At 35.7% G+C, this 24,363-nt stretch overlaps 1 protein-coding gene across 3 annotated transcripts in view; it reads left to right on the forward strand.

Annotated features, from left to right (window-relative positions):
* The window catches only part of DPYD (dihydropyrimidine dehydrogenase), a 722,107-nt gene that overhangs the window by 152,969 nt on the left and 544,775 nt on the right, over positions 1-24,363 (forward strand). For all 3 annotated transcript variants that reach the window (XM_072968149.1, XM_072968150.1, XM_072968151.1), the window contains exon 4: positions 14,712-14,799. In XM_072968149.1, coding sequence (XP_072824250.1) covers positions 14,712-14,799 — 88 coding nt within the window. The remainder of the gene's footprint in view (positions 1-14,711; positions 14,800-24,363) is intronic.

The following is a 24,363-nucleotide window of genomic DNA, read 5'->3' on the forward strand; positions in this document are numbered from 1 at the left end:
GACTGAGGCCAAGTCCCCTTTCCTTGTCAGCCGCCTCTCTCCTCACTTCCCGCTTATGCACAGGCTCCTCCTTCATAGCCTCCAACCTCCAAGCCTCCTGCTTCCTCATGGCATTTGCACATCTGTTCCCTTTGCCTCCTCCTCTCCTCTTCTCACTTGGGGTAACTCCTACTCATCCTTGATCCCCTGGTCCCACTGCTCTACGCTAATGGTAAATGTTTGTTTGTTTAACCCTAAGCTACAGAAAGGAAGTCTCTGTTTTTCTAGCCATAATTTTCTCGTGGCTTTATTCCCAGCAGGGGCTCCGTCAATATAATTTGAATGAGTGAATGCCCTCTTGAGATGTATCAGGGGATGTATCTGGGGAATATAGTTAGTTTGAAAAATAATTAGAGTACAGTGTGAAAATGTGGGGATATGAAGTAAACGAATAACCTTTAAGGGAGGAGAGCAGGTCATTGAGGACGGCTTCTCCAGAGAAAGCGATGCCTGTGCTGCGTCCTAAAGGAGGCCCAGGAGTTCGCCAGGTGGAGGGTGAGTGAGGACACTAATGAGCTCATCCGCAAAACAGACACAGACTCGCAGGCATAGTGAACAGTCTTACGGTTACTGGGGGAAGGGGGTGGGAAGGGATACATTTGGGAGTTGGAGATTTGCAAATGTTAGCAACTATATATAAAAATAGATTAAAAGAATTTCTTCTGCATAGCACAGGGAACTATATTCAATATCTTGTAATACCTTTAATGAAAAAGAATATGAAAATGAATATATGTATGTATATGCATGACTGGGACATTGTGCTGTGCACCAGAAATCGACACATTGTAACTGACTATATGCCAATAAGAAAAGGGGGAAAAAAAAGAGTGAGTGACAGAATCATACATTTTATATTGAGGGAAAAGTAAAAACAAAGGCAGGAAAATAGAATATGGCATATTTAACTAAAAATACTGCTTTTTGTATCAGCATCACCAAAATCAATACTGGATTGTCATCTTATATATTGAACTTTAACACTACCTCTTCAATAAAAAAGGATTTAATTGCCCACTATACTGGGGGAACAGGTTCACATCTTCCCAGACTGTAAAGCAATTTCCTCTCTGTGGGATTGTTCTGAAAAGTTCACCTTAAAAATTATCAAGAAGGGAGCAGGTGGGACATTTCACAACTTGAATGAAAAGGTACTGCCTAAGAAAAAAAATTCTCTAAAGATATTTTTTTGAAGCTTCCTTTTTTTCCTTTCTGTTTATTTAAAGTAGAAAATTTAGATGTCTCAACATAGGAAATACATTCATGCATTGGAAAAATACCCATTTTAGATGTGGGGAAAGAAGAGGCAAAAAGTTAGACCCCTGTCAGAGGTGCTTTCCCTGACAAAGCAAGATTCTTTTCCCTCGCTGCCTACTCTGGGCCCCAGTGCCTCTTCTCATTGTTGACATACAAATTTGCCTACCTTAACTACCCAAATGCAGAACTGGTTACTAACACAGTCTCATCAAAACTATTAATAGTGAACCAAAGAGATCATTTGGAGAAATGAGGTAATGACTGCCGAGTCACTGCTAAGTGTGACCCGTCATGCTCACAGGATGTCAATGGAGGTCAGTTTATGTTTGGCTTTGTTGTGTGGCTGCTCCTTTCTTTGTAAACCTAATGGGTACGCTTAACACTTACATACTTTATTCCATAGCCTCTCTCATAGTTACACATTCTGTTTTCACTTCTGTATTCCACAGACTGCCTTGAGCTGGCTTGGAAGATAGTTTCAAAATGTTTCCTAGTTCTCATTTATTGAACAGCTCCTGTGAGCAGGACATTGTTGTTCGTCCCCTTCCTAATGATCTTCCTTATTTTTCACAGTAACCTGTATGGCAGTCATTAGTTTCATCATAACGTACTTCGCAGCAGCTATGGAGAAACAGTGCTCACCTACGCCATTGCGTTCACCGTTGTTCCCAGGTGGTAATGTCTTACAACAGTGATTTATGTCACTGGGCATTTATTATGTGGCAGACATTAAATGTTTTACATGCATTAACTTATTAAGTCTTCCCTAAGATGGTATGGTGTCCAGCCTATGATTAGTAAGTTAGATAAGGAAGCTTGGGCCAGGGGCCACAAATTATTTAAATAACTTTTCCAAGATCAGAAAACTTAATAGAACTGGATTTAAATCCAGAATCCATCAAACTATGTTGTCTCTTACGGTATTGTGCTGTGATGGGTACCTAATGGCTGGTTAAAAGGAAAGAGATGAGTTGAAAGAGAAGATCTGTTTATGATCGAGGTAAATCTAAAAGTAATTAGGCAGAGAACTCCAGGCCACTTTAAACAGACAGTGGTAAATACTTCTAGTTTCTTACTTTCTGCATCTCCCTCAAGGCCTGTATTACTTGTCCTGTCCACAGGACACATCTACACACACATAGACACACACATACACCCTAAAGACACAAATCCATTGATTGTGTCTTTAGCATTATACTGGGAATTGAACATAGAGTAGTGAACAGAATGGGGCACCTCTAAACCCTGGGCAAGTTTGTGCATCTCTCCCCTCTCCATCACCACACCTTCACATCATCTGAAAATGTGTATTCATTTGTCTGACTTTTCCACTGTGAGCTTCTTGAGGGGAGAATCCAGGTTTTACTAATCTTGTTTATTCCAGGACCTTGCAAATTACAAATCCTTAGCAAGTAAGTGCTCTGTAGATATTTGTTGGTTGAGGAAAAAGGGAAGGAAGGAGGTGAACTAAAGAACAAAGGAAATAATGTGTTAAGATTCCATGGACCACAAACACATTTAAGTTCTGTTACGTTCACTCACGTTCTTCATTTAGCTTACCAGGAATGGTACCTGTGACATACCGTAATAGCATCGTCAGTGTTATAATACCTTCCGCTAGAAGCGTATTCAATGGAATTTTCCTTTTTACAAAAATATATGTGATTTGCCTTTAGCTTTTTTATTTTCCTGTTTTTAGAGTTTAAATAATATTAAGCTGTAGGCAGTTAATTTTGATGACAATGTTCAAGATATTATTTCTGAACATTGTGTTCTTTGGCTCCTAGGCTGATTTTTTTCAAAATATTCTGATAACGGTCAGGCCATCATCACATGAGTTCATTTCCAGTCAGTGCCGTTGCATGAAACCTTGGTCCACCTTAAGATATGAATTAAATTAAGAAGATTAAAATTTATATTCTTATCTGTTTTTCTCCCATATTCATTAATTTCCTGAGATTTCTGCATATTCTTCATGTGCAGTGTCAGCATCAGCTCTTAGGCATTAAACTGCTGGAGACTGAAATAGTGTTTAAGTCACTTCACACAAAACCTAGTGGGAAGTATCAGTGGTCTGTACAGTGTCTTTAACGCAGCAGTTTTGATCTTAACTTTATCTTTTGCCACAATATATAATGTTCTAAGTGCTGTATAGTGACAATCACTTTAGGTTGCTAAGATGTTGAATGTATTTTTACTTTACCTATTATGACTCATATTTATGATATCTACAGATTGTTTCTAACTGCTTTGATTTAATCTGTCTGGCATTTCTGCTAGAAAGATGGATCTTAGAGATTTCTGTAGGTAATGTATGTATGAAAAAGGCTTTGTAAGGAATAGCACGACTTGCAAGCATCATTGCTGGGTACCTCGCAAAGCAAATGAGTTTTGCTAGATTGCTTTTAAAGTCAGCCATGTATGGAATGTATTATATAATAATGACTATAACATACCTGGTTTTAAATTGTATCAGAACTTTCTCAAGTTCTCTGGGGTCCTGGCTATCGTCACGAGAACCACAGCAGAATGAAATGGTCATACTCACAGGCCGGGCTTTGGAGAAAGTCAGACTTGGATGAGTCCTGAATCTGGCTTTTGGAACCTGTGAGGCAAGCCCTGGCATCCCCACATGCTATTAGGATTTTAGAATGAAGTAGAAGAGAAAATTGGGAATCACAGACCCTTGGGAGATGTCTGTTAACTTAATGATCGCTGGGATCACAGAAACAGGCAATAAAATATTTCAAGCCTAAATCAGGGAAGAAAATTTTGTGCCTTATTATCTATATCTTTAAAATGAGAATAACAACAGTATCTACCTCATCAGGCTCTTATAAAGATATAATGAGTTAATATTTATACCAACTTCATCAAGTGATTAGGAAGATTAAATGAGTTAATATTTATAAAACACCTAGAATATTATTAGCATATAGCTATCCCTACATAAGTATTTGTTGAATAAATTAAACAAAATATAAATATTTTTCATTATTAGCATATATTATTTATATAAGTTTGAAGAGCAGTTATTAAAATAATTTTCCCCAAACAGTAAAAATAATTAACTGGCGTATTCCCAAAATTCTGGTTGTCTTTTTAAAATTTAAAATAAATTTAAAATTTAAAATTAATCTATTTCCAAGCAGGTCAATAACAAAGACAAGGAACCCAACCATTTTCTCACTGGAGGAGGAAATAGTAGAGAGACCAGAAAAGTGAATCAGCTGTTACAGTCCAATGTGATAATTGCTTTGATAAAGGAATCCTCAGGGTGCTCTGGGAGAGCAGGATGGCGAGCCCCAGGGGGTTCTATGAGAGGCTTCGGAGATGAATTCTGAAGCAAGCTCGAGGCGTGGCTCTCCTAGCAAAAGAAGAGCATGTTAAAATACATAAAGGTTGAAAAATGATTTGACCTGCTCAGGGCAGTACGGACAGAGTTCTAGAGTGGGGCAGGTGTCGCAGCTGGAGCTGGAGGAATGAAATAGGCAGGAGCCAAGTTCAGAGGTCATTGTATGCTCAGTCTCCCTTTAACCAGGACAATATTATGATCAGATATGGGGTTTTTAAAAGATCACCAGGATCATGTAAAACACTTAAAATTTTTTGTGCTAAATATAGTTTTCTTTTACTTGGAATGATCAACATAGATTAAATTAAGTAAAAGCACTGAATATTTAAATTTTATTTAATTTTTTTGAGGAGGGAGGTAACTAAGTTTGTTTGTTTGTTTGTTTATTTTTGGTGGCAGTACCGGGGATTGAGCCCAGGACCTTGTGCATGCTCTACCACTAAGCTATACACGCCCCCTCCTAAATTTAAATTTTAAAGTGTGTTTTAAAACTTACACTTTTCAAAAAGGGGAGTGGCATCATTTTTATAGAGTAAAACTTTTAGATAAATCTGAGTGGGCTCCACACATGAAACTGAGTAGTTCCAACAGAAAGAAAATCCAGACGTGACTATTTCTTTCCAAGTCTGTTCTTTCAGCATCTAAAGTATTGCGATCATTATTGCACTTACAAGGGAAAAGAAAAAAGAAAAAAACTCGGAAAAAAAAATCTCTTTTACATGACGTTCAATACATTTTTAAGTCACCTTTGTCCAAATAAGTTTCAGTAAATCTTCTCTTTCACCAGCACGGAACACAGAACATAGTGGGTGTTTAGCAAATAACTGTTAGTTTAGTTATTCCTACGTTCCTACTGCACTATAACATCGAGGTAGCTAAGATTTGGGTACATTTATTTGTTTCTAAATTCTATTATTGGCAGATACTATCTTAAAATTTTAAGACCAAGCAATTTTTTCCACTGTTGTTTTAACTTAATTAGTGAGTTCTTCCAGCACCTGTGCTGTCACTCACTCGCTGTTTTTTTTCGGCCAGACCTGACCCTTTGTTCTGTTAGCTTCGTAAACCACCAGCTACTCAGAAGTATAGTTCATTGTGATCATCCTATTAAAACCCTTAATTGGCTCCTTTGTGAGATTTAAAGAGAATATGGGAGTGTCGTGGGTTGGCTTTGACCTTGCCAGTTCAAATGACCAAAATAAAAAGATAACTATTACACAGGATAATGTGATTTTAGTGGCCAGTCAACATCTAAGTCTTTTTTTTTAATTATATGTTATATTTGCACATTGCAAAAATTCAACCAATATAACATTGTAAAAAATAAAATCTATCCTAAATCATAGTTCGCATGCACTTAAGATGGTTTACATATTTAAACTATTGTTTGTTAAAATCAACATATCCCGCACATACAGGAATTGTATCGCAATTAATAACCTACTTCATTTATAGATTAAACTACTTGTCTTTGTTTCTCTTTTACATCTTTATTATAAATCAGATAAAGATTTGTCAGTATTACTATTATTATTATACTATTTCTGAAATTGCCTACAAATAAATCATAAAATATAAAGCCTTTTCAGGTTTGAAATTTGCTGAAAACTGTGCTTTTAAAGCATCTATGGCAAATATAAATTACTTTTTTTGTTGCCCTTCCTAAAGGGGCTTCATTGACATTAAGATAAACATACAACAGGTGTTACAAAATTTGCAAAGATAATTTGCACAGCATATGGATAGGCTACGGAAAATAATGTCTTCTTTCTAAGAATCCTGGAAGGATTCTCAATATAAATCAAAGAGTTTATGACACAACTGGGGAAATAGTCCAGGTGAAGTAAGATTATTGAGTAGTGTAGGAAAGCTATAATAAAAACTGTCAGTACTGTCACCCAGTTCTCTCGAAGGTCTGTAAAGGATCAGAAGTGTATTCAGCATCGTGTAGCAGCTGTCTGGAGTGTGAGGGAAACCGCAGTGGTGGTGCGCATCAACATGCTGGTCAGAAAAGAAATTACCCGTGGCTTGTAGTTACATTAAAAGTGATAGGTTGGACTATACAATGTATGTGTTGTAGTTACATTAAAAATGGTAGGTTAGACTATACAATGTATTGTGAAACTTGGGTTTTTGAAAACAGCTGTGCTAACTAAACATGTAACTGAACTTTATTATGGATGCAGATGGTCACATGCCTATAAACTTATTCAAGTTAAAATAGTGTATAAAATATAGATATTTTCTTAATTGTAAACAATTGCCTAAGGGAACATTATACTTGTGCATAGATAGCCTATTTTGTCAGGGCAAGGTACTGCTCTAGCCTGGAGGGCAGGAAATACTTTGTCACCGTCTCACCAGGTGGCGGCAGTCAAAAAGGGGAAGGGAGAACTCTGCCTTATGTGGGCATTGGAAATACGGAGGTACTAGGGTGCAGCGTGTGGCGCAGGGATGAAGGAAAGCCTCTTTCATTACGTGGATTCCCGTATTTGCTAACTGCTTCTGACTGTCAGCTACTTACTCAACTCTACATCCATAATAACCATCAGTTACACTTTGAGTTAAGATACAGCCATTTTTCCAAAGCGCAAACTTCACAGTATATTGTGTAGCCCAACCTAGTGTCTTTAATTTTTAATCTCTGACTCTCCTGGGGTGGAAATACTTTTTTCCCCTTCTTCTGAGATCACGTAAGGGAAAAACTGAAGACGTAAAGCATGTATTTATGTTTGTCAAATAGCCGCGATATTTAACATGTATTTACTGGTAAAACATTATACTGACTCTTCACTGACCGCTTTCACAGTAAGGGAAAGAAAGCAATACGTAACTTTCAGAGTATTTTGAGAATTGTAGAGAATGCCTGCCAAGTAACTCAAGTGCATACTATTTGGTGTAAGTACATTGCCATTTTAAAATTCTCACAGCAAACCTCTGACGTACGAACTGTTAGCTCCATTTGCATATGAGAAAACTGATCCCCAGGGGGGTGAAGTTATTTGCCTGAAGTCTTAAAATCAGTAAAGTGAAGTCAAGAATTAAATCTGGGCAGTCAAGCTCCAGAGCTTGTCCTCTTAACCTCTGTGCTCGGCTTTCTGCGTTCATACACTTAAAGGCTTTACACAGGCAAGCACATTTGAGCACTTAGTAATTAGTATCAGCGTACACGTAAGTCTGGGTGTGAGACGCACACTCTGTACGTCACACCTACATGCTGTGTGTTACCTGGCTCGTTTATACTGGCTGTGCCGAGTATAGCCAAACTTTACAAGTAACCCTATCCCGCTCATTACTGCAAGACAGAGGAAGATCTTTCTCTTTCCATTGAATCTGGCCATCTTCCTCAGTCCCCGTAAACACTCTCAATCCCCATCATCTTTAAGGTGGTTAAAGAATGATTTCCTGAGAGCGTGCTGCTTAAAGACCATGCTTGCAAGATGCAAAGCAGAGCCTTTATCTGCAGTGTTCCCTGGTTTTCTTGGTTAACATTTACCTCGATTGTAGTTTCAAGTGACAGGGATCCAGTTACATCCGAGGATTTATGTCCTTGATGCCTAGTGGGCAGAAAAACATTTAATAAGTACTTTGATTTGTTCCGTATTTACTGATTTTGATATATTAAAAACCTGTGAATGTGTAAATTTAATTATTTCTAATAGTTGCAATATGATAACTTATTTTTTTTAAACTCCATTTCAACAATTCAGTTTGTAAGACATGAGCTTGTATTCTTCAGATAAACTTGTAGCAGAGAGAAACTGAAAATGTGGGTGCTCTTCCTTCAGTGCTGCAACCTACATTTGACAAATCTGTTTTCTTTAGCTTTTGGTATTGATATTTAAATCTTGGCTTATTATTTAGTATGTCTATTTCTAGTTTCTTAAAGCCCCAGTAGATTCTGAAAACCTTAAGGACTGACCTCACTTCCTTTAATCAAACTTGGTTCTCTTTTTATACCTAATTAGTTCCATCTTATGCATACATTTATGATGTATGTTTATTTTCTTTCAGTGAATCTTCCCGCAGTTTTAAATGTACGCTGATTCCATCACACTCTTCTTAGTCCCCTCTGTATGACAAAAACTTATTTTCAAGTCTCATAGTCTCTCATAAGAAAGAAAAATCTGAAGTTTAAGAGCAGTATTCTTCAGATACACATGATGATACACTCTTTGTGTAATAAAACAGGACAATATGTTTGTTTAAATTTTTCCAGGAGGCGATGTGTACTAAGTTCTTATAGAAGTGTTTTATTTGCTTTTCAGGACAAGATGTATGAAAATATGTGGCTTCTTACGCCATCAAGGTTTCTGTAACATACATTTTTAAAAAAATAAGAATATGCTCAAAAAGTATCTTTCCGGTAGAAATAGCTATACCAAAATTGTTTAAGACTGTAGTAGAAATTAGCTTTTGAAATTGTGTGCTGTTGCAAAACTCTAAGGTTTTCATCTTGACTTGAGAAGCCTCTTGAGGAGACAGTTAAGACTACCTACGTTTTTTTTTTCTTAAACTAAAATTGGACTCCAGGGGAGAGCGTACTGTAGCCTTTTTTCTAGCCGTGACTTACTTCTTAACTGCTGTTTTCTTCATCTTCCAATTACTCTGGCAAGAAGGCACTGATGTTACCGAGAGCTGAGATCAGTAAAACATCACCTTTTAAAATTGTAACCTGTATTCGTACATGAATGGGACAGTCCTGAGTAGAAGATGGTTAATATGTTCCAGCAGTTTCCTCAGCTGCCTTGACCACTGGTCTCATTGTGCTTCTGGGAGGTGTCTGGACCCACAATACTCTTACCCATGAAGTAGAGATAAAGAGGAGTCATTAATTTTAAAGAATCAGTTATATATGAAGATCAAAAATGAGTATTATTTTTAACTTTAAGTCCCTTCATTTAATTCAAAATATGCAAAAAGTGTAAAACATACACTTATCCATTAGTATCTGAAAAAGCCAAAAATTTTCTGACACAGACTATAGGAAGGTTGTGGAAAAGGTGGTATAAATTATGCTGTATTTCAAGACTCATGGCCATCCAACAAAATATTTTGAGCCCTGGGTGTGAATTGTGTACCATTCTAAATTTTGCTTCTTTTGAATTGTCTTGGAGCGCCTACATGTGAATGGAAATTTCTGGTGGATAAATAGCTTTACTTAAAAACTGTTTTGTTGTTAACCTATAAATTCAAGTAAATATGAAAAGTCTTAAAACAGGAACATCACTGGTGTGGCTGAAAGGCAGAAGTTTGTACAGTATGATCAAGTCAGTTACTGTAAATGATGTTGCCACCGCTTTCCAGCCTAGCAGAAGGTAGAAGCTGGGCCCAGATGCATATAAGGAATATCCAAAGTTAGTTCCAAATACCCTTGAGCTAGTGAAACCTTTGGTATGATCAGAGAAGCAGAGACAGAAAGTATATAGGAGAGACTGTTAATGGAATATTTAGAGAAGCAGAGAGAAGTATGGGAAGTTGAGAATGGCTCCTGAGTGTTTAATGTATCAGAACATTGGATTAGTCTCATCATGTTTTAAAGATGCCAACCATCTTTCTTGGGTTCTTTTATTATGACAGAATCTGGGTACAAGTGATGCAAGCTGTGGAGCTCAGGCATACGTGGGACACGGCTAACCTCCATTTTTTGATTCACATGCTTTCCGTTCATCCTGGTACTCCGTTCTGCCCTGTTCCAGTAGAAATATTGCCAAGTTGGGGAAAGGTATTAGACTGTATATTTGCCTGCACTGGTGATTACAGGGTAGAGAATTTAGATCCTATACGCATCTGCTGCATCTGAATTAGTCCTTCCTAAGAAAGGTACTGAACATCAAAGATCTGAGGAAATACAATATCAATTTTAGGAAAGTAATTTTTAGTGTTAACACTATCTTGCCAGTTTGATCATCTATAGACTAATCTAGGTTATAAGTAACCTAATGAAACAATGCTGACTTGATTGAACCAAAATGTAGCTAAAACCAGAGACAATGCACTGTGAGGCTTTAAGTCTTGCAGATAGATGTATGTGATTTTTGAACTGAGAAAGAAATTATTTAAACTCATGAGTTAGAAAATTCTTAACAAGCATAGGCTACTATTCCAACTGCTTTGAATGCTTAACAATAAGAAAAAAAGCAGGTGTCTGTTCTCAGATGTGTGAAGAATGAAATGCTGCTTATTTCATTACTCACTATAATATTTTCTAGTATCATACTATGGAGCAAAACTGTCCAGCCTCACTGATACTTGGGGAGAGGAATCACAGCTCTCTCTCCCTAGAGAAAGATCCTAGATAAAAATATTTTTAATAGTTTTTGTTCCTTAAATAGCGTTACTAAAGTTTTCATACAGTTTTTTATGTTCATGTCGATCATGAAGGATTAACATTATTAAAGATTCTATATTTTGCTTTTAATGAAATCCATTGTTATGCTCTCTATTAAATATGGAAATGAAAAAAATTCATCACTAGTAAAAAATCTAAGACATTTTATTGCTTTAAAATAATTTGATATACTCTCGGTATAAATGTAATTATTTGGGGATTAAAAATATTACATAAATGTTTATCTGAATTAACTTCTGCCTTTTACAATGCATTTAAAAATAAACTGCACTATAAAAGAGTAACTTTGAAACATTAAAGGAGAATTAACTGACTGATGATAAAAACAAGTGTAATTTAAATGTTACTTCTAAGGAAACATTTATGTAGAATTGTGGTTTACAATAATTGTTGACATATTCCCCTAAGTACTGTGTCTGTGATTTTTCATGGTATCAATCATTTAAAGCAATTTAGGTAATAACATTCTGACATGCATTTCTGCTATTTTATTTACACCATTTGCCTACATCATTGTAATGCAGCACCTTTCTGATTTTGTACAGTAAATGCACTCCGTAGTATCCATTATGGCATGGTCAAAGGATAATTTATTGTCAAATAGAAAAATAGGTCAACACTAATGTCACTTGATGATCAACCCCCCCCCAAGTTTAATAAAACATCTCACCAGCCCGCATTCCAGGGCAGTGGCTGGTATTTTATTAGGACTACCTGGCTACGGCAGTGGTGTAATTACTGAGCTGTCAGAGTGATAAGTGGGATTAATGGCAGCCTGATGCACTTTAGTCTGCAGAGCGCTTAGAGAATTGCAAGATGGTGTTATTATCAGAGTCTGCCCATTCTGGCATATTCATGGCACCAAAGAAAAAAAAAGGACGCTACAATTCAGGTTTGCATTGCCCTCCCTCATTAACATCTGACATTTCCAACAGCTGTTACTTGTGAACTAGCTCAATAATAAACGGAGAGTTATTTGGTAAAGAGGCTTAATAACCACAACGAAAAATCCTTACGTTGTCAGTGTTAAGTGAATCTCTTTATGTTGAAGTTAAGATTTCTCTGGAAGAACAGAAAAATATACCATGCGTTAATTTGGCTCATTCATACCTTCTAACATTATAACTTTGTGTTTTAATTGCCTTATTATTCAAGTTGGGTGTTAGAAAAAAGAAAAGTTTCTGACCTCATTAGGGGTAACCGGAGTCCTCTGCCTCTCTAAATGTCTACCTGTCTGTCTGTCTATGTCTGTCTGTCTGTCTGTCTGTCTATCTAATATCTATCATATTTGTTGCTTTGTTCTTATGGCATGGCAGATATTTTAAAAAACTGTTGAATTTTTTTTACAAATCAGAAGATATTTAAGATCGTGTATTATTTGATAGCTGTTTTTATTTTAGCTATTTTACCACATAATAGGAAATCCTTTCAAATCACTATTAATGCTCAACGTATTCCTCCACGTGCTGAAAACACACACAGGTATCAGCTCATTTCAACATTGACAGCCCAGTAGACCGCGCATTGTTTCCTCTCTGGGTTGTTGTGTGCTTCTGATCGCACTTCCACAGAATTCTTTTGAAACTCAGTGATGGTGTTTTAGGGAAAAAAAAATCATACGTATGAGAAGATAGGAATTTAACTAAATGATAGATGTGAATCTGACAATGACATTTAGAGAAATGATAGGGGAGAGGCTTAATGACTACATTTCAGAGAGGACAATTGATTATGAAAAGCCTTCAGTACTCATTGTGTAAAATTTAATTTAGAGAGAAGGCTAAGGGCACAGACCAGAGAAAAGAGATCAGATTTAAAAACAAGATATTAATTAGGTACTGAGAAATCGGTTCAGACAATGAAGAGGACTCTCCGACTCACAAAAAAAATGACAAGGAGACTGGTATTGTTTTCTCGAAGGAAATGAACCAACCTCTTTACACATGGAAATGGACAGAAAATGAGCTGACTAGTCACCTTTGTCCCTGAGCAGCGGGGGACTCGGTCTCAGTGAAATTCTCGGAGAATCCTGGTCTTTTGACAGATGTGACAGTGGTATATCTTAAATTTTAGGTCTCCAGCATGATTTTTCTTTACTCCCACTCTCACGTTAAGCCAGACCCAATCTCATTGGTTCACCTACCCTGTCGTGTTCTTTTCTCTCCAGGCCTGGGCACAAACTGTTTTTATTCTTTCGTCGTTTTCTTGAGTGGCCCTGCACCCCAAACCCCACCCTCCTTGGCTTCCCTAGTGCTCACGCATTCTTCAAGCATCCCTTTCAAGTGTCCTCCTCCCAGTAAGCTCTTCCTGACTCTCTCCCCTCAGGACTGCCGTTCCTCTGGTAATGCTCCCTTAGCATCTGTTCTCACCCAGATTCACGGTGCCCACACTGCCTACGACAAGTGCCTTTTATATGTCTGAACTGCCTCCAAACAGCAGGGTCCATGAGAGCAGGACCATGGCGATCATGTCATCCCAGGTTCTGCCATCTAACAAGGGCTCTTTAAACATTTATTAAATGGACACACAAATATGTGCACGAATGAGCAAATCAAAGACCATTCTAGCCAGTGGTTTCTGTCCTGAAGTGGTAATTACAGAATTGTGATTCTCACTGTGGGGCTCCAACCATGTAGATCAAAATCACCTTAAATATTTTTTTTCCAAAATGTATATTCTCAGGCTGATAACTCAGACTCAGGAGGGGCTTCCCTCTGGAAGCTATGACTCGTGCCCCGCTTCCCACCTGGTTCTTAGGCACACCAAAGTTTGCACCTGTCTCTGGTCATGTCTCCAGGAAGCAGGTTCTGAGATGAGATTAGTATGCAGGAAGTTTATTGGACAATCCACATCCTTAAGAAGTGAAGGAATCAGGATTGGACAGACACAGCCACAACAAAGGCTGCGTGGATCCCTGCAGACTTGCTCCCCAGGTGGAGACAAGGGGGCCAGGCCTCTGCCGCCTTCACTGACCTGTGATGGGAAGCTGACTGCCGCTGGAAAGGGGACATGGCCTTGGCGCAGCCCTGCATTTTCAGCTGAGGGCGCAGCAGTTGGGGGGGATAAATGCTTCATCCTGGAAGGGGGTGGAACTGGGCTGTGCACTAAAGCATCTACTCCAAAGTCCAATTGCTTTGTGACTTTGTGTAGGTTAAGAAAAATCAGAAAATTGGAGGAAGGGAGGCAGAGAGGGAGGGAGGATGGTAGGGAAGGGACGGGGGGAGAGGAGAGGTAGGTGGAAAAGTGGGAGGGATGAAGAGAGGAAGAATGGATGTCACACATTGTAGAATGAGGGAGCTTACCTTTGCACTTGTGTAACTGTGGCCTAAAAGGCATGCACAACTTTTGTCACGAGAGACTGCATTCTCTCAGCTTTGTCAGTATAGTGAGGGATCTGAATAAGACTGACTTAGTAAATGAATGAATGATGTATCTTAAGTAATTGTGATCCTTTAAACTCCAGGAGGGACGCCAGGGGAAGGGTGGTTTTCGGCCCTCGTGGTGTTATTTTATACACTTTGCAAGGTGTGCAAAATGTGAAACACAAGTGCTCTGTGCTTATTCCTTAAAGAAAAGATTTTGTACCTAAAAATAGTACAATTCTACTTGTTCTTACCAGACAGTGACTCTGGATGGGTGTAAGGTAGAGAATATATGGCATATTCTCTCACTTTATAGTCTCTCTAATCCAGTTATTTTATTCCCTAGATGCCTGAAATGTGCAGACGCTCCCTGTCAGAAGAGCTGTCCGACTAATCTGGATATCAAATCGTTCATCACGAGTATCTCAAACAAGGTGAGTTCAGACTTAGCTGCAAGTGACAATTAGTAGCAGCACTGGCTTTTGTTCTCTGTCTGTTAGGACCTATGATGAAAGCATGAAGTTTATCTTGATCAATTGGGTTAAAGGCTTAAAATATGATTTCTATAGGCAGGTGAAGATGTGGCACATTTTATTAAGTGGTCTCTTACAAGCTGTGATACAATTATTGTGAAAATGTGTGTTCTTTGTTTATTGTCTTAAAAATCAGTTTATGGTGAATTAATCATTTTAACCCTAGGCATTCACTGAATAGATTGATTCTAGCTTAAATGTGCTAAACGCTTATAGGTAGGAACTGTCATTGATTATCAAAACATATTTCAAATTTGTGAAATATCTTTGTTTTAAAATATGCTGTGGTATTAAGTCTGGCACGCTGAGACAAATCAAGGAAATTTGATTAAGATTTGGAATAATTGATAGAGACTGATAAGAGTTGTAGCTAAACCTCCCCTCCCCCCCAAAAAAACCACAAAATAGAAAATAGGATTTTATGTGCATGAGTATAAAAAGGAATTTTGACTTTTAACTTTTTTTAAAATTCAGTGTTAAGCTTAGTTTTTAGTCAGTATGAGAATGGCTGATTGAGTGAATGATTAATTAATAGTATCTTTTGTTTGCAAAAGGAGCCGTGAGCACTCCAGCCAGGTGTCTTATCCTATAACTACTGAGAGAAGCTGAAGGAAGCCTTTCCATAAGGATGTGGGGAAGTTTTCTCACAGAATTTAACACTTATGTTCTAAAATACTGTAAAAAACCAGTGAGTGCTCCTTTAACTACCAGATACCTTTTTCTGTATAAAGAGCATTTCTCAGTATGTCAATGACTAAAAAAAATATTGTAGGAGGAAAATAATACGTTATATAGCGTTAGGATTTCAGATGAATGAAAGGTTATTACAGGGTGTTAAGAACATGGTACTGGACATTGTATTAATCCGCATGGTCAGATTTATTAGAATTTGAAGTCCAGGTTGAATTTTTAGGTCAAATACTTACTGTGAACTCAGGGAAAATTACTTACCTCCCTACTTTCATTTAAGAAAAAAAGATGGCATCTATCTTACAAGATTGTGGTAGGAACAACTGAATAATATTTGTGTGTGAAAATCTCTAACATGGTAATTATTCAGTATTTTTTGGTAAGAAATTATTAACTTTTCTCTTCATTCAATATGGTAAATGCTATACAAATGATTCCTATTTTTGTAGCTGGTGTAATGTATTGAACACCTGCTACCTACCAAACACGGTGACAAGTGTTGTGTAAGAGAGGGCCCTTGCTACGACTTTGCCTTTTAGAAGCTCTTCATCTAGGACCGAAAGCAGATACATGAAGAAACAAAACAAAACAAGACAAAAGCCTGGGCAGAATTCAGTGTGGTTAGTGCTGCAGACTGTGCAGTTCAGGAAGAGAATTCAGCATGAGAATAAGCAGGAATGCGGGCAAGTACATGGCAGGTCTGGGGACATATAATAAACTCAGTGTGGCTAGAATGGAGCCTACATTACACAAAGAGCAATGGGAAAGAGACAAGGCAATTCGATGGGGATTAGGCTGTGGAAATATTTGAATTCTGTGCTCAATATCTGAGGCGTAATAGTAGGAAATCACCGATGCTTTGTACTTGTTTTGTAATTAATGAGATGAAATCCGAAAAAGAGATCCCATTTGTTACATTTGCAGTCTCCCAAACACTTATCATCACAGGACCCCTGTCTCCCATGTGAAAATAAATAACTTACGTGAAGCTTGTATTAAGAATTCTTATTTATTTAATTAAACCCCATGAGAAAAAGAGGGAAATAAAATGTCCAAAGTTTAAAGGAGAAAGTGTTGTGGCTAAAATTATATTTAAAGTAGCACTCCTGACTTCAAGCATGAGGCGATATTAGAATTATGATCCACGCTAGCTAAAATTTCCCCAGATATTCCAACATTCAGTGGTGATGTTGCGATTATAATTAGTGCATAGCCCACTCGTTCAAGGTCTGCAAAAACTTAAAGGAAATAAAGACAAAAAGAGAATAATGATATCTTTTGAAAAGTTTATAAAATGTCTAAACAAAGTCAGAATCATCTCTATTTTAGGAAAACTTGGATTCACTCATTTGTCCATATTATTTGCTCTCTGATGAAGCATCGTGCTGAAGTGTTTATGGGAACAGACTTCCATATAGAGAGAAGATATTTTGAGGTATTTAATAGAAAATGTAATCTTTCCCCAGACATTTAAGGGACTCTATTGTAGGGAGTGTTTTGTTGAGGAATCATGGTAGCAGTCATGAAAGGTCAGGGATTGTTCTTTAAAGCCTGCAGCTTTTTAGATATGTACCAGCTGTGTACAGCGTAGGCTGTCCCACATCGCTCTGCCTGTGGCCCTCAGCTCAGGAGGCGGGTTCTTTCCAGGTTGAGAGGGTAATTGAATCACCAGACTCAATGAGCCTTGAGCCTTTTTGAGAAAAGGATGTCACTTGTATTGTATTGTGTTAGGTTTCTATGATTCAGTGGAGTTTAGGCCAAGACTTCCATTCTTCATTTTCCTACAAACTGGATTACAGCTCTTGTTTCCAAAGGTACACTCGAGTCTATTGTACCTCCTCAGCCAGGCTTTCTCTGTTCCGTTCATGCAGGCTGTTGTTTGCAATTGTATCTCTCAATTGGAACAAGCTTCAGATTCATCAAACTGTGAATACTGGGTTACATTTTTTGATAGTTTTCTTTTGAAAAAATGGCACTTCATATAAGAATGCATAAGGTCACTATATAAATATAGTGAAAAGATAACAATTTTGTTAGTTTCATGATGATTTATTTTAAACAACAGTTATTTTTTTCTTTCAAAATTGCACATTAAATTGTAAAGCATTGATTCTTCAAGATATTTTCATATTTTATAGAATCGGTGTACTTAGATTTGTATGGATTTTATATGTAGATAAATAAATTTAATAATATACCTCAGAAAAAAGCCGACTCAATGACTCAAGGTAAAGGACTCTAGCTTATCATAGATTCCTCTTGAAAGTAACGAGAAGTCAGAGGAGCAACAGAATTTAACTAACAGAATTTTTGATAAATACTATTGATAAAATTATTTTTATTTCCAAAAGCTGTCTTGATATATGTATGTATGTATATGCATGTGTATATACAAACACATGCAAACACATGACACAAAAGTTACAAAGCAGATGTACAGTCAATTGGTGTAGTCCATCCTCCTTTTGGGTTTGCTTTTCAATTTCAGTGGCTTAGTGGTTTATACTTCTGTCAAATAAAATGTTGATCATTTTCAGAATAATTTTCTAAAATCATAGCTCTGATTATATTGCACCCTTGTTCAGAAAACTCCAGTGGCTCTCCATTGCCTGGAAACTAATGTCCAAATACATAGCCTATTATGTAAGCCAGTTGGGCTTCCTCCCTCTACTATGACAGAGAAGTAAGGTGACAAAAAAGTATGAGAAAGTGCACAGTGTATTACCCACTATTTTAAAAAAATTAATATATTAGATAAATAAAAGAAAAATGTAGTGATGAGGTTCCCTTTGGTACCCAAGGCTAGTTTCCTCACTTTTATTGCCAGGTAACTATGAGCACCCCTCTCCATCCCAAGAGGATTGACAGAAAACTTACTCCTGCCATAAGAAGGTGTTCAAGTGAACACAGCGTTTAAAAACTCTTCTAGAGGACTAACAAGCCATTATCCTGCAGACATAAATCTGCCATTTGGTTTAAATAAATAGTTCTGAACTTGTGTGTCAGTTTCCCTTACAGTTGAGATGCCAATTTTTGAGTAATGTGAGGAGATGTATTTTTTTCCCCTAGGACTGAATATATTCTAAACTTTACAACAGTTAAATATTATGGGTCTGTGTCATTTGGGGACCCAGTCTGAGTGGGTCTTGTGGCATAGACTAGGTACTGTATTTCTAATTAGCTCTTCCCTGTCTCATAAGATAATGTTTTCTGTATATTAATTCTATCCTTGTAAAACTTGATCAGATAGTATTGTTAATGCTTTATTAATCAACACTGGATTAATGTTACTCAAATTTTTGCCAGTTTTCTTTAGGTTTTTTTTTTCCCCCATGTTGGGATTTCCATGGGAAAGCAGCTTCCTTTCCTTAGAATAAGTACTTTAAATCTTCATTTGGCAAGGGTATGTGTTGACGAAACCTTTTGGTTTCTGGAGCTGTTTATGTGTTTCTTCACTCTTGAAAAATGCCTTGATTATATATAGAATTTAGGGTTGGCAGTTATTTTTTTCCACCTCTCAGAAAATATCATTTTAATGTCTTTTGTCATGCACTGATGCTATTGGAAAGCAGCCTAATTATTGCTCACTAGAGAGTAATAATGTCTTTGGAGGGGGAGTGATTTAAACAGCCTTTTATCTTTAGTATTGAATAGTTTTACAGTGATTTATCTAAGTCTGGGTTTCTTTTATTTTGCTTGATTTTCATTGTGATTCTTGAATCTGTAGATTGATGTCTTTCATCGTTTGGGAGAATTTCCCATTGTCTTTTTCCTCTTTATGGAGCTCCCCTTAGATATGCTAAACCTTCTTACTTTATTTTCAGTGAATCAACTTATTTCTCAAACTTGAATCTCTTTGATTTTTAGTGGTTACATTTTAGATAATTTCCTTCAATTCTACTTTCAAGTTACTACTATCTTCTTCACCAATTTAAAACATGTCTTTTAAATGGTCCACTGAGTTTTGAGTTATAAATTTATCTTTCGTTTCTGGGAGCTCTTTTTTTAATATTAAGAATAATCTCTGCTATTTTTTTATTCATTTTTCAAGTCTACCTGTAATTTCTTAAAAAAATACATACAATTACTTTTTTTTTGTACTCTGAGGATTTCATTATCCAAAGTTTTTGTGAGTCTGATTATATTTTGTGTGATGTCTACTGGTTCCACTTGTAATATTTTGTTTCTTTATATGTTTGATTTTTTTTTAACTCTGATTGTTCATTTTCTTTGAGGCTGTATCTGTGGAAATTCTGGGAGAACTGTGATGAAAACATGTGTCTTTAGAAGGAATTTACATTTGCTATGTTATGAAAGGCTCTGAAAATAGAAGCCTCTGTTTACCTGGTTTAACAGATGCCCTTAAGATGAATCCACTTATTTCTCTGGCTTGCTGGCTTGTCATTTTTAGTCCCTGGACATGAAAGCTCATGGGTGTGTCATTTTCAGTCCCTGGACATGAAAGCTCATGGATGCATTCACAGTGATTTTTTAAAAAACGTACTTTACATAAAATTTTAACTTTTTGAATTAGAAGAATCATACCAGATAATTATTTCATAACACGTGTGGAAAAGTGTGATAAATATTTAAGATAAATGGGTAGTCTAGAATGATTGAAACATACATTTTTGTTGGTAAATACTGAAATAGTAATTGGGAATGCAAATGGAAGAAATAAACTTTTGAAAAATAACACAAAAAGATTTGCTACATCAGTTATTGAAACTCACTATAAAGCTACTACAATTAAGGCAATACAGTGTTGGTACAGGAATACACGTTTCTGGAACAGATCAAAGTCTGTGAACCAAGAAAATACAAAAACATAATATATAATGAAGAGGACATTTTAATTCAGTGGAAAATGAGGAGTTCTAAATGGTTCTGCTATTAATTTGACTCTACTTTTAGAAACTTCCATCACATCCTCTAACATAAATTTTAGGTAGACGAAACTTTTAAATATGAAAACAGATTTCAGAATAATTTTGAAGCTGTGAGCTATGTGAGAGAACATTTGACTACACACATTTTAAAATGTATTTAAAAATAAAAACTAATCAAACTTGAAGCCAAGTGAATTTTTTTTTGTTCTGGATGTTTAAGCTAAAAGGTAACTTCTAAAGTTCCTAAAACTTTAAATGAGAACTGTAACCCAATCCTATATATTCACGGGCAGTTATAAACATTAAAAATAGAGCTCATGCAAATGATTAATAACCATATTAGCAATATTCTACTTCCACACTAGTGAGAAATATGCACCTCAGAGGGTGGGGTACCAGTTTTCTCTCATCAGATTTTTAAAGTTAAAAAGTTAAATAAGCTCCTATGATATTTAGCAGGAAGGAAACAGGAAGTCTCATACAGTGGAAATGTATTTGAAAATTTCAGATATACATACTACTCTGCCAGCAGTGCTTTGCTACATGTTCTTCCTAGAGAGATAAAAGCACGACCATGTAATGGCATATGCACAGTGACGTTTGTTATAGCAGTTGCAGCGTTGTTTGAAGTAGCAAGAAACTTGAGACCATGGTAGTTCCCCTCATTAGGAAAATGGTCAAATCTGTTAGGCTCTGTTTATGTGATGGAATGTTATGAAACTATTCAGCATTATTATACTTAATGATCCAGAGGGATATCCCTATTAAATGAAAAATTAATATGGGTAGCGTAACACTATCTTTAGAAAAAATTCTAATTTATAAATAAACTAAACACGGCATAGAAGGATATAACTTAAGCTTTGGATTCCTCAGTTGACTGAGGTTGAGGGAGAGGTAAAGAGAGGTTACTCGCATTTTTCTTATGTATCTCCATAGTATTTTACTTCTGTAATGAGCATGTACATTTATAGTAAAAATAATAAATTAGAATTCAATAGTAAAATGAAATAAAATAAAGCTATGGGGTTACAGAGTAACATGTGCAGGCCTTATTCTAAGTTTTTATCTTGGTGTAAAGAGTGAGAGAAAGATTCAGAGTTTTTTTTTTTTCTAAATGACGAATAATTCCAAATCTATTTCTTGAATAATATGTTTTCCCACTATTCTGAAATGCCACATCTATCATATACTTAATTCCATATTTATTTAGGTCTATTTCAAACCCTCTATTCGTCCTATCAATCTGTCTATCTTTGACAGGACCAAGGTGCTTTCATATGTTGTGTAATATACCCTGTCATTGATTAAGGTCATTCCCCTGATACTATATTTATTTTCAGAATATCCTAACTTTTTTCAAAGTGTAAAAACTAGTTGTATGAAATGGAGAGAAGCTCTACAAAATAATGACTGAACAGTGTTTCGACTGTAATAACATTAATTTACATTTATTAATGCAAATGTATGCTTATCTTACCTCATTTCTTTATCAGTTGGTATAACATTAACTAAATTTTCTAGAATTCAGCCTTTAATTTTAGTATATAACTTCTCAGTTTTGAGTCTGGCAAATGGTAGGATGCTAAATTCGCTAGTGCTGAAGACAACAGAGTGTAATATTATTTTCAAAATGTCCCATCTTTTCTAATGTATTGTGCTTGAAAAGGTAGATGGATGTTACATTGTCTGCTGAATCATTAATGCTTATGCAAAATCTGTCCTGTTTCTGTTTTATAATGTATGTCTTCGGGCCTTTAAAAGGTTACATTTTTACTTTTACTCACAGCCAATATGTGTAATGGTAACTGCTTTTCTTCATATTTACTTCAAAAGATAAGCATTTAGTCCTTCGATAACATAAAGTGTAGTTACTCAAACTATTACAAAATGTTAAGCAGTATAAAATCTAAAGTAATGTAAGTATAACTAAATGAGAAAAAATATTGTACATATCAAGCCAATTTCATATGAAACAGATAAAATGACATTGTTTGTAGTTGTGTATATGTTTAGGCACACTTAAACATATGCCATTGTAAATACTTTAAAAATTTTAATTATTTTAAAAACAGAATATTGGTATAGAGTCTACATATGTATATGTAAATTAAACTGGAATGACAGCTCTTTTCTTTAATATAATCAAGACAAAGAAAACTCTATATAAGCATGTAAGGTACTACTTAGAATATTTGTGAATATTAGTAAGTAAAGTATAATAGCGCAGAATCTAGACAAATGGAATTTTAATCTAATTAACCATTTCATTATATAGAAAAGAAATTTGAAATCCAGCAAGGCTAGTGGCTTATCCCAGATCACACAACCCCTTGATAATGTAACTGAATTTTCCTGAATTCTTGTCCAGTTTGCTCTTGTTTGCATCAAACTCCACTATTAGTGAATAAAGTGTGTACATTAAGAGTTATCATTAAAACATAAAGGGCCAAATAAGTAACACATTTGCCATCATGAGTTTTATAACTATTACTATTATCTTGAGTGGTGGGCAGAACGTGTAACACAGCAGACTTAAGCAAATCTGGGTTTCATTTTTCGAAAACTATTTTGATAAATTGAAGAATTTCAAGTAAATTATTATAATCAAAATTAATTGTAATTTTGAAAGTCGTAATGGGCTTAAACTAATGCACTTGGAATGGAGACTTTCCTGATTAATCTGTTTGTACCCACTGTACAGACTGTGGCTGACAGTTGGTTTTATGAACCATATATAATAACATATTATGGTAGACAATAAAACACCCTGTCAGTTAAGAAATCTCTTATTTCTTTCAGTGAGGCACAAACCTTCACAAAATAGTCTGACTTTATTTTGTCTGAATAGAAGAAAATGGAGTGTCATATCATAGTCTACCTCTAATAGCAAAAGAGATAAATTCTGTCTTAAATTATTATTATGAATATATGTATGTATGATGTTCAACAATCGTTGAGTTTGTTTTAAATTTTATTAGGGGGGAAGATTATTTGGAGTGACATTATTTGAACTCTTCCTTACCTTCAGATTTTTTTAAAATTTTGCTGTTACACATCTGTGTCATTGAGAATACAAATTTATTTCTAAAACTTGGCCAACAATTTAATGAACTTGAGTTTTTTTGCCTTTTCTAATAACAATTTTTAAAAAGCAAACAAACAACAAAGCCGCCACGGTTTTTCTCTTTTTAGCCAACTATTAGTAACCAGTATATTTAAATTATATCAGAGATGGAGTAAGTCTCAATTATTTGCTGAGTAGGCAATCACACATGTGATGTAGCTTTGTTTTTAGTATAACATCTTTCAGAAGAGGAAGAAGACATATGAAGTGCAATAAGACATCCAGACACCAGATTTCTTGTTCAAACTTTTAGACACCAGATGCCCTTTTAGTGTATAATGTGTGTACAGTTTTGTTCAAGTAAAAATAATCCTATTTAAGCCATATTTCTGTTTATCTTTAAAAAGATGCACAGTTTAGATGGGTTGTAAGGAAAAATAATCTCAATGAAAAATAAAATTTGTAATATAAAATTAGAAATTGTTTAGCATTTTTATGTAGTATATGAATAAGGGATTCTAGCAAATTAATTTTACTCTACCTTCAATAATTTCTCAAATTAGAACGTTTCCATTTGCTTGCAAGTTATACAGCATTTATAAATGACACTTGTAGATTTCTACTTTCACATTTCTTCATAGCTTTCATGCTAATGTTTTGATGATGACTCTAACATATGTGTTTCTATATTTGCACTGAAGTTTAGATGTAGAAAGGCATCCTATCTCCTTGAAGAAATTATATGAATTATAGTATATTATTATATATGATCTCTAGCACACACTAAATGAAATAATTTTGTATTCTATTGTTTATTTT

Source organism: Vicugna pacos, chromosome 9, assembly GCF_048564905.1.
Source record: "Vicugna pacos chromosome 9, VicPac4, whole genome shotgun sequence".
NCBI classification, from domain to species: Eukaryota; Metazoa; Chordata; class Mammalia; order Artiodactyla; family Camelidae; genus Vicugna; species Vicugna pacos.